Raw genomic sequence first — 10,986 nt, forward strand, 5'->3', positions numbered from 1 at the left:
GTGGCATTGTCCCTAACACCCGGGCCAGTCCTTAGCCGCTCTGCAGGGTCAGGGGAAACCGAAACCTCAGCCCCAAGCCCCTCCACTGCCCCTTGGGGGAAACGGAGAGGTGGTGGTTCTCCTACAGACACAGTAAGTAGCAGAGGCATGCGTGGAACTTGCCTCTGTGGCCACAAGCCCAGGGCTGATGGGGCACCAGCTCCGGCCCCTGTTCCCGTGGAGCATCCATCCCTCCCTCCGTTTCCCACACCAATCTGCCCATTCAGCCCCTGGCCCCAGAAAGTTGCCCCACCCCCATGGAACAGCCCAGGGGAAATGCTTCCCACCTCCCAGCAGATTCACTCCTCCCCCGCTACCGCCCCAAGAAAACCAGTGACGCTCAGGCCAGAATAAAGGTTTATTGTGCTAGTTTGTTACATCCTAGCACCTGGAGAGTTGTGCAGAGGTTGGGGGGAGGGGGGACGGAGGGATGGGGAAGAGGAACCCCCCCCCCAGAGCCTCCCCAAATCAGGACGGAGCTCAGGCTCCCTTGTCGAAGACTAAAGAATGCTATGGGCACAGGCTGCCAGATATGTGTGTGTGTGTGTGTGTGTGTGTGTGTGTGTGAAGGGCAGGGGGTCAGGGTCCCCCTGCTCCAGCCTGTTGGAAACCCTCCCTGATCCCCTCAGATTCCCCCAGAGTGGGGTCCCCTCACACACAGCCCTACCCCCCACCACTTCTAGGTTGCTCTGGGGCCCTGGCAAGAAAGTTCAATTCATTTGCCCCATGCCCGCAGCAGTAGCAGGATGAGAGGCAGCCCCTGAGAGGCCGAGCCTCCACCTCCACAGCCTTCACCCCGGACCAACCAGGAACTGGGGAGGGGGCGCCCTGGAGCACACCTGGAGCTGTAACTTCCAGAGTGTTCTCTTCAGGATTTTACTCTGTGGCTGTAAAACAAAAACAAAAGTACTCCGCGGCCAAAAGCTTTTTGGGAAAGGCTAAGCGAAATCAGATTCCATGGGCACCTTTACTGCGGGACTTGTCAGAGCCTTGGGGGGCTCCAAGGGGGGTACGCAGAGCAGAGAAGCAATGTTTCCTCAGTTCATTCACTGGACCTCAAAATCTTTCTTCCAGGGAACCCAGTTTGGGAAATGCTCACTTAGGAACCTGTTGTGATCGGTGCAGGACCCCTCACGGAAGCCTCCTGACTGATCCTCTGCGGCACCTCTCCCTGCTTCAACCCCAGGCACCTCTGCATCTCCCATCTGTTCAACCTCTTCCAAAACTCCTAGTTATTCTGTTTCTCTTTCCTACCTCGATGGAAAGCAGCGACGTTTGCATTGTCACAAGGGACCTGAGACATATGTTTCCCAGCGGACGTGGCTGTGACAGGGACACATCCTCAGCTCCATCTCCCCAGAGGAGCTGTACCTTGGGGCTGCGGGGACAAATGTTCTCGAAGTGGATGAGATTCCTGAGGGTGGAACAGAGACCAGCATCTCTGCCTGCTGTAGTAGGATCAGACGTGCCAGGATTTGCCGCGGGGAGTGGCTGAGTAGGGGGTGTCGGAGCACGGTAAGGGCCGAGGACCTTTCTGTGCCCAAGGAGGTGACCACCAGGGGTCCGACAATCAGGGCCGGCAGCCCTAGAGGCCTGTTAGATGCTGGGGGGGACACTGCCGCAAGCACAGGGGTTTTCGAGGGAACCAGCTGGGCCCCCAGCTCCGAGGGCTAATGAGGGAGCTGCTTCTGGCTCCCCTTGGCCTCCAGCAGCTGCCACAGCCCCATCCGCCTGTGCCGAGCAGGGCTCCCCTGGCGGCGCCTCTGGTTTCTCTGCCGGGACCCCATGTCCCTGGGCTTCCTGGTCCACCTCCCGGCTGCCCTTCTCCTCTTCCTCCGACTTGCCCTCCATCATCCTGGCTCCGTCCCCCATACCCGGGGCGGCCCTGGCGGGAGACTTGAGGTTCTGGGTGGCAGCGAGGATGTCAGCCTGGAGCTGCTGGGAGGAATCCCGGGCCTCGTCGGGCCGGCCGTCAGGGGCACGGTCGGGGACCTCGCTGAAGGCCCGGGGGCCCCCTGCCCGGTCACTCTGGTCCACGTACTTCTTCTTAGGGAAAGATGAGGGGTAGTAGGCAGAGGCTTTGTGTTTCTGGCGGGTGATAAGAGCGGCACAGATGGTGAACAGCAGTAGGAACACCAGGGAGCCCACCACGGCGATGAGCATCACGTACTGATGGAAGAAATCCACGATGCCGTCCAGGAAGTTGGTGGGGGGCTTGGGGCCCGCCAGGGGCGTGAGCTGGGGCCCCACCGAGGTGAGGCTGAGGGCTGGGGTCCGGGGCGGCGGGAGGCTCGGGGAGGAGGCCGACGCGCCCTCGGCCTCCCCGCTGCCCGCCGTGTCCTCCAGGAAGGTGGCCCGCAGGGACACGGAGTAGGACGCCGTGGGCAGGACCCGCAGGAGGAGCAGCAGAGACGCCGTGAGGCTGGGGGCCGCCGCGGAAACCATGCTGCCTAGAGCCTGTGGGGAAACGAGGCAGGAGAGATGTCAGGGCGGGGCCCCAGCCTCAGGGGACCCCGAGGAGGCGCAGCAGACACAGAACCTATTCCAGCAAGTCGCTTCCCTTCCCCGGGCCTGAGCCTCCCCACCATACAATGGGCCCCATCCCGGGGTTTACACTGGTCCCCCCGACTTCACTCTGAGCTTCTGGAGGGCAAGGGCTAAATCTTGTTTATCTCAGCACCCTCAGGGTTTTGCATCATACCTGGTATACAGCAGGTGCTCAATAAACGCACATTGATGGAGTTGGCTGAATGAATAAGAACTTACCCTTTCATTGCTTGCCATGTGCCAGACACTATTTTACATTTCTTACATGGAATTTCTCATTGAATCCTGAGAACTGCCCAATAGGGCAGGTACTACATTCTCCCCATTTTCCAGGTGAGGAAACTGAGGCTCAGAGGGATTAAGTGACTTGCTGAGGAAGAGCTGGGGTTTGGATGCAGGCATGGAGGGAGAGAGGATGGTAGGGCTCAGTGAGTAACTGAGAGAGCTGCCCCCTCCTCTGGGAAGCCATCCTCGCTGCTCCCAGCTCCTCTGCGGTCCCGTCTCTGTAAGATGCATAGGTTTTGAAGCATCCCAATTCTGAGCTCAGCAGAGGCCTGTGTGAGCATGTGCCCCATGGCTAACCCCCACCTCGAGGCTCAAAGCAGGGCCTGGAGGCCCAGAGGGAACCCTCGTGCCTGGAACAAAGCTGGAGCCTAAGTCCTATGGCCGCCACCAAATGGGATCCAGATGAACCCCGCACCTCCCTCCCCCCGCTGGAAAGCTGCTCCCGACGTGAAGCCCCCAGACCCTCCCGGCCCAGACAGCCCAGCTGACTAATAAATTCCTTATGGCCCAGCTTTACGGAGGAGTCGGCTTCTAAAGCAGTACATCTCCCAGCCAGTGTGAGTGAGCCTGGCCTCTCAGACAAACCCAGGAACCCCTTCCTGCACACCCCAGGCTGCCCCTTGAGAGCCTCTGCCCCACCCAGCAGAGGGCACAGGACTCTGGATGGGGCTACAGGTGCCAAGATGGAAAAGCCTCACGATGCCCCGACTGAGGTGCCCTCTCCAGGGGTTGGAAATGGGGAGACAGAGGCCCAGAGAAGGCAAGGGGCAGGCCCCAGGCCACACAGCGAGTTCCTGGGCTGGAGCAGGAAGTCAGGTGCCCAACATCTTGACGGCAGGTCCCCTTGAGTGCCCAGGCCTCAGGCCCAGCTCCGTAAAGGGGGTGACAGTACCAACTCATGCTGACTTGGGGATTCAGAAGATGATGTAGGAATGACATGGGGCTACTGAGTGGCTTGTTCCAAGTGACCCGGGGCCACCTGATGTGATACGAATTTGGACAAACTGGCTCAGATGGCAAAACACAAAAGATAATTCCCAGGACATCAAATGAGGCAACACTCACCCAGGGGTTCATTTTAAATGAGTTGGTCACTGTGTACTTTTATCACAGGTTACTCATCTAAGCCCCTTTTGTGGGTGCAATTCCAGAGAAGCCCTGGGCACTAACATTGTCTCCATTTTTCAGATGGGGAAACAGAGGTTCAGAGACAGACAGTGACCTGCCCAAGGGCACACAGATGCTAAGTGTCAGAGCTGGGATTTGAACCTCCTCCTTTGTGACTCTGAGAATTCACACACACACACACACCCTGCACACTCTCTCTCATGTGCCTCAGGCTGGCCCAGGAATGGGCTCACATCACTGGCTGACATCACTTGTCAGCTGGAACCAGGATCTGAGGTGTTCCACAAAGTTTAGGAGCCTTCCTGGGCCCTCCACTCTCTGACACTTGCTAGCATAGGTTCCTACAAAGAGCTTTGATCTTTGGGGTTTTTCTCTCTTGCCTTCCCCCGCCTTGTGTCAAGCCCGGGAGAGACCTTTCATGGTGGCAGCTGAAACTTCTCACCATAGACGGCAACTCTGACCAGTGCGGCCTGAAGACCAGGGGACTTTCCTGGGGGGACGGCTGTGGAGTTTCTGTACTGAAGCTCTGCAGGCAGCAGAGTGATAAGGCCGGTTAGGCCAGGATTAGAATCCTAGCTCCATCTGGGCCTAGCTTGCTGCCCGGGCCCTCTGGGCCTCACTTTCCCCATTTGTAGACTGGGGGCAGAGTGAGGAGGTAAGCACAGGGCCTGGCTCACTGAGCTGTTAGGACCGGATGAGAGCACATTCAGAAAGTGCCTGGCGCAGAGCAGCTGCTCCCCGAGGGAAGGTGAAATTCAGAAGCCGTCGAATTCCTACCCCAGCAGAGATGCAGGATCAGCCAATTTTCCCACCCGAGGTTGACAAATGATGATTATTCTCACCTGATGTGTAAATTTGCTCCTTGTCTCCCCCCATTCTCCAGGAAAGAGCAACTTTTTTACCTCGTTGAGTGAAATCTTGTTGAGTGGCCAGTGAGGAATCCAGGACCAGACGCGCGCGCGCGCGCGCGCGCACACACACACACACACACACGAATGTGCGGCAGTGATTGGGACAGAGAAAAGTCCTCCTTTCCCCTGGATTTTTGGGGGCAGGGGCAGAGGATAAGGAAAGAGGCCACAGAAACTACCTCTGGATCTTAAAGGCTAAGACCCCGACTTCTCAGAGTCCCCCACACCCACCACAACCCTCCCCACAGGGCTCCGGGGGAAAGGTGCTGGCAAAGTGCGGGAGCCGGCCAGGCCTCACAGGAGATGTCTGTGTGACCCTGCTTGACGAGCCCCCTGACCCTTCTGGGCCTCAGTCTTCTCTCTGTAGAATGGGCACCCGGGCCTGGGCTGCTCTGAAATGACCGTTCTGCCCATCAGCTGCCCCCACCTCCTCCCTGCGTCCTCATTTTTTCCAGGATGTGGAAACTCACAGGCCATTAAGAGGTGGGGTTAGGCCATCCCCTCTTGTTTAACCCAAGAGGAAACCCAGGCCCAACACTCGGAAAGGCCTGCCCAGGGTCGCACAGCCAGTCAGGGCAGAGCCCGACTGGAGAGGCGGCTCCGAATACCTGGGAGGAGGTCATTTCCCAGCTGTGTGTCTTGAGACCAGGCAGATCATCTCTCTGGGCCTCGGTGTCCACATCTGTACAATGGGGATAAGGCCACCTTCCTGGACTATTGTTAGGACGAGAAATAGAGGTGGCTGGCACAGTGTGGACGGCAAGTAGTGGCACCACGTGACTATCCAGGACTCCTAGCTGGGAGCAGGGACTCTCTTCAGAGCCCAGCTCACTCACCATAGAGTTTATCGTTTTCAAATGTGATAGCCCCACTTGAGGTCAGGAATAGGCAGATGAGGCAAATCCATCCCTAAGGCCAAGTTCCCCAGAACCTGAGACTGATGGGCCAGAGTGGCTGCCCCACCCCCATTCAGAGACTGGTGGCCAGAGGGGGAGGGGTGGCCCCCATAAACCTGGCTTCAATTAGTGGCCTTGTGGGGAGGGGTTCTGGCTGAAGTTCTGCACCCCCTGCTCTGGGGCAGCCGAGGACAGGGACCTGGGCCCCTTGGATGGGAGGCCTGGGGAGGGACGGGCATCCTGAAGGCTCAAAATCCACACACACACACGCACGCACACACGCGCAGAGCGGCAGCAGCACGGGCACACAATACACAGACACAACACAGGCACAAAGACACAGACGCATAACATCTCAACACCCCAGATTGCCCACCAGCACAGATACACAGAGGACACACGTGGACACACAACGGGCTGGTTCTCTGACAACATGTGCACGTATGTACCCCCTGACCGCCCCCGTGTATCCCCATGGACGGGACCACCCCCATCCATACCACCCTCCCGCAGACCCTGGGAGCACCTACCCTGGTGCCCACTCTCCAAGAACAACACATCCCCTACAGCAAGAAACCAACTGCCCACACACAACTGCACACACGCAACACTCCGGCCAACCCAGCACCGCACTCGGGAGGCATCCAAGGTGCACACACATCCCGCCACCCGCCCCCTTAGCGCAGATCACACACAAGTAGGCAGCATCCAGCACACACTCAAAGCTCACACATACTTAGAGAAGCCCCCCAAAGCACTCACACTGGCCCCCTAAACTCCAAGACACACCAGGCTCCCTGGAGAGAGGAGGGGCCCCCAGGACTCACCAGTTCCTCTGCACACAGGGTGTCCCGCCAGGTGGAGCAGAGCAAGTCCGTGGCAGTGCCCTGTGGCCGCGGCTCTGGGCTGCCGCCGCCCGCCCCTTTCCTCCCGCCTCCTCCCGCCTCCCTCCCTCCCCTCGGCAGGGCCAGCTTGATTTCATTAAGTGGGTTTGGGGTGGGGACAGGGGCAGGGGCGGGGCCAAGCTCGGCCACACACACAGTCCCCCCTTGCTCACACCCGTGGGCGTCCCCTCCACGCCCCGGGGACACCAGATGGGGCATTTCCTCCCTGACCGCCGGTCCCCAGGGCAGTCTGAGGATAAACAGACACACAGACAGGGCCGTCATGTGGAGCACCTACGGCCCAGAGAGCTGGGATCCTGCCTCCCCTTCTGAAGAGGATGAGGTCAAGGAGGTTCCGAGGTCCCTGAAAATGAGAAGGAAAATTCCCCGCAATTGGTTCCAGCTGTGACTCAGGTTTTCCGAGGCTCAGGGTGCAGAGTGGGAGCCGGGCTGCATTTAAGGGATGCATGGAGGGTCAGGCCTGAGGCAGGGAGCGAGTCCTGGCACCCACTGTCCTGGCACCCACTGTCTGGCCCTGGTCAGGCCGTTTCCTTCGGCAGGCCTCTGTTTCCCCATTTGCAGGGGTGGGTGGGAAGCCCTCTGGGTTCCCTACGGCTGTAACATCGTGAGATCTGTGGCCTCGTGATACCCCAATGGAATGGCCAGAGCAGGAGTCGTGGCCCCATTTCCCAGATGGGGAAAATGAGGCAGGGTGAATTCAAGAGGCTCACCCAGGGTACCGGGCCCTCTGGCAGACCTGAGGAATCCAGTGGGACAGTAGTCCTTTGCATTCATTCATTCCTGCACCATTCATTCATTCATCCATCAAATGCTTAATGAACACCTGTAGAGCACCAGGCCCAGTGCTGAGCAGATTTCAGAGGTAAATCAGACACAGCCCAGCCCTCAAGGTGCTCGCAGACTTCCAAGGAGAAGCACACATATGTAAATTATTTTTTTACAAAACAGAAATGGGTCTGTGGCAGGAGAGAGGCCAAGGGCTCGGGGAACCCCAGGACGGAGAGAGATCCCCTGAGAGAAAGAGGCAAGGAAGTCGCCCTAGAGGATGTGGCTGTGAACGAGCAGAGTCCCAGGAAGAGGAGACCCAGGAAGGGCATCCCAGGAGGAAGGACCAGTGTGGATAAAAGGCAGGTGGCTGGGAACGCCACGCACGGACAAGGGCTGGAGCGTGAAGTGGACGAAAGGGGGGAGCTGGTGATTAGGGTGGGAGCAGCCACCCGGGCAGGGCTAAAGTCTCAGAATGGCATTCATCCACGAGGCGGTAGGGAGCCAGTGAAGGTTTGGAGCAGGGGGAGTACGTGAATGAACAGATCATGACCACCCTTTAGGAACCAGGGCCCTAGGTTGTAGCTATTCCCTTCTATGGTCCCAGCAGCCCCGACTCACCTGCTCAAAGAAAGGGCAGCTGTTTGGAAAATAAAACTAGAAAATTTCCCATCTTCTCTGAGATCACCCCAAACCTTGCATCCTGAGGGAATGGGGAACCGTCCACCAATGGACACACACACACACACTCACTCAGGTGCACACAGGCCCCCTGGGGCAAGTGGCTGCCCACAGACATGTTGTAACAGCTGAGCTCTCTTGAAGATGGCCAGGGGGTGTCCCAGCCCCATCTTAGACCAGATGGCAGGTGAGCAGGAGTGGCCAGACCTGCCCCAGGGCCCACCGCCTGGGGAGGAGCCCCTGCCCTAATAGTCTGAGGGCTGAGGGGGATTGGATCCCAAGAGATCAAGGGGCAGAGGTACAACTAACCTGAACAGGGCCTGCTTCCAGCACGGGTGGCCCAGAGGCCCCAGACTAAGTCGCGGTCCCATTCTGTGTTCCTCCTTTGGGGCCAGAGCAGCCCCAGACCGGAGACAGAGAGACCCAGGTTCTAGGTCTGCCCTCACCAGGCCCTGCCCCATGGGGAGCCTCTTTCATCATCTGTGAAACGAGGCTAGAGAATTTTTTCTGTTCACAAGGCTGCTGGGAAAATCTGGACTCAGAGGGTGTAAACGTGCTGGACAATACAAAAGCATTGGCCAGGTGCCAAGTGTATAAGTTTCCTACAGCTGCTATAACAAATATCACAAACCTGGTGACTTAAAACCACACACCATTATTATCTTAGCGTTCTGGCAGCTGGAAGTCAGAAATGGGTCTCACTGGGCTAAAATCAAGGTGTCGGCCGAGCTTTGTTTATCCCAGAGTCTTCACAGGGAGAATCTGAGTCTTTGCCTTTTCAAGCTTCTAGAAGCTGCCTGCATTCCTCAGCTCACAGTCATCTTCCTCCATCTTCAGAGTCAGCTGCAGGGTCTGAGTTCTCACGCTGCCACCTCTCTGGTTCTCTCTTCCAATCCCTCTTCCACTTTTAAGGACCCTTGTGATGATACTGGACCCACCCAGATAATCCGGGATCAGCTCCCTAAGAGCCTTAACTTAATCACACCTGCAAATCCCTTTTGCCAGGTAAGGTGACAAACTCATATTACAGTTTTAAGGGATTGAGATGTGGACATCTTTGGGGGGGGGAGGGCATTATTCTGTCTCTCACACCACGGTTGCCTATGATTACTTGTTCCCTGCAGAGCTGGCTGGAATCCTCCACCCTCCAAAGCACTGGGTTTTCCTCCCCCCATAGAACCTATCATTGTGCGTCAAACCCAGCGGGTTCCAGAAGACCTTAGGGGGAGAGAGGTGAATGAGTAAGCAAAGCCCATTCAACAGATGTGGAAACTGAGGTTCATGGTGGCGTGACCTACCTGGGATCCAACAGCATGTTGGGGATCAGAGCCCTTGCTTCTTCACCAGCCCTTCTGTGTCTTAGCTGGAAGTGAAATTGCCGGGCTAGTCACCCCGTTAAAGTGTTATCAGACCATGTTTCACACACACACACACACACACACACACACACACACACACACACACACGATCTCCTTAAGCCAAACATCTCAACCTTCTACCTGAGGACAGAAGAGCAAAATGTCAGTCACTGATGGGAGAAAGAAGAATCCCTGAGTTCCAACCCCCCCTCATGCATCAGCTGTGGGTGGCTGGGCAAACCTCTGCCCCTCTCTGGGCTGCAGCCAAATGTGGGGTCAGTCTAGATGCCCACCACAAGCCTGCCAGTGATAAGGTTCCAATGCTGTAACTTTCTAAATTTTATTCACGCTACAAACATTCCTTGAGCATCGATTTTACACCCAGCCCAGTGTCAGGCCCTGGAAGACAGTGATGAGCAAACACAGGCACCAAGAGAGGAGACCTGCAATAAGCAAGTAAACAAAGAAATGAATATCTGACTGCAGACTGAGCTAAGAGTTGGGATGGGGCATTTCTGGGGCTATGGGAGGCCAGTCTGGGCGGAGTAGTCTGGTCCTGGAGCTCCTGGGGACCTCCATGAGGAGGTGAAAGTAGAGTCACTCATGAAGATGAGGAGGTATTTAGGAAGGCAAGGGTGTGACAGGATTCCTAGCAGTGAGAATGGCATGTGCAAAGGCCCTGAGGTAGATGGGAATCCAGCACCTTCAGAGCAGTTCCTGAAGATTATTGAATAGATGAACTAGGTGTATGGGGTTCAGGAACTTTGCCTGTTTTGAATACCACCGTAACTCCGGCATCTAGGATAGTGCCTGGAACACAGTAGGTGCTCAGTAAATGCTTGATGCCACGTCAATGACCACTCTGCCCTCCACTCTCACATCCCCAGGCTCCAGCCACTCCTCATCCGTCCTGAGGGACTCACGGTCCACATTCTCCAGCTCCAGGACCTGTTGCGGGGTCTGGCCCGGGTGACCCCCACAGCCCGCAGCACCATGGCTCCAAGGCAAGGGCAGGCCTGGGGCATGGAGGTGGCCGGGCCACTCACTTGCGACCTGCATGTTCAGAGGCAGAGAGCAATGGGTCGTCTGCCCAGCCTTGAAGCGATTCAGAGACCCCACCCTGTGCCCACCATGCCCCCCCGCCACCCCACTGAACAGCCAGGGCTAGGCAGGAGGGAAAACCTCACCCAGACTTGAGTCTCTGCCAGAGTCCTCCCCGGGTTAAGCCTGGGGAGGGCCGCCTGGCCCACCACAGCCCCCAGCTCAAGCCTCTTGTGGGCTCAGAGCCACTTATAATTATACAGCCCCCGAGGCCACTGGGGCCTGCTCTCCAGGCAAAAATATCCCAAGCCTTTCATGTGGCTGAGAGGCCCAGGCTGCAGCTACATCACAGCACAGGCCTGGCCTTCGGAGGGACACCCATGGAGCAGAGGCCTCCAGTCGGGGGCTCCAAGGAGGCAGAGTGTGTGTG

General features: G+C 57.4%; 1 protein-coding gene across 1 annotated transcript; it reads right to left on the reverse strand.

Annotated features, from left to right (window-relative positions):
* Positions 1-389: 389 nt before the first annotated feature.
* Positions 390-6,656, reverse strand: TMEM119 (transmembrane protein 119). The gene is made up of 2 exons (XM_029217266.1): positions 6,634-6,656; positions 390-2,496 (listed from the first exon to the last, which is right to left on the reverse strand). The coding sequence occupies exon 2, from the start codon at positions 2,482-2,484 to the stop codon at positions 1,636-1,638; it is 849 nt and encodes a 282-aa protein (XP_029073099.1). The 5' UTR covers positions 2,485-2,496; positions 6,634-6,656; the 3' UTR covers positions 390-1,635.
* Between the last annotated feature and the right edge of the window lie 4,330 nt (positions 6,657-10,986).

This window comes from Monodon monoceros, unplaced genomic scaffold (genome assembly GCF_005190385.1).
Source record: "Monodon monoceros isolate NGI ecotype Baffin Bay Population unplaced genomic scaffold, NGI_Narwhal_1 Super_Scaffold_1, whole genome shotgun sequence".
Lineage (NCBI taxonomy): Eukaryota > Metazoa > Chordata > Mammalia > Artiodactyla > Monodontidae > Monodon > Monodon monoceros.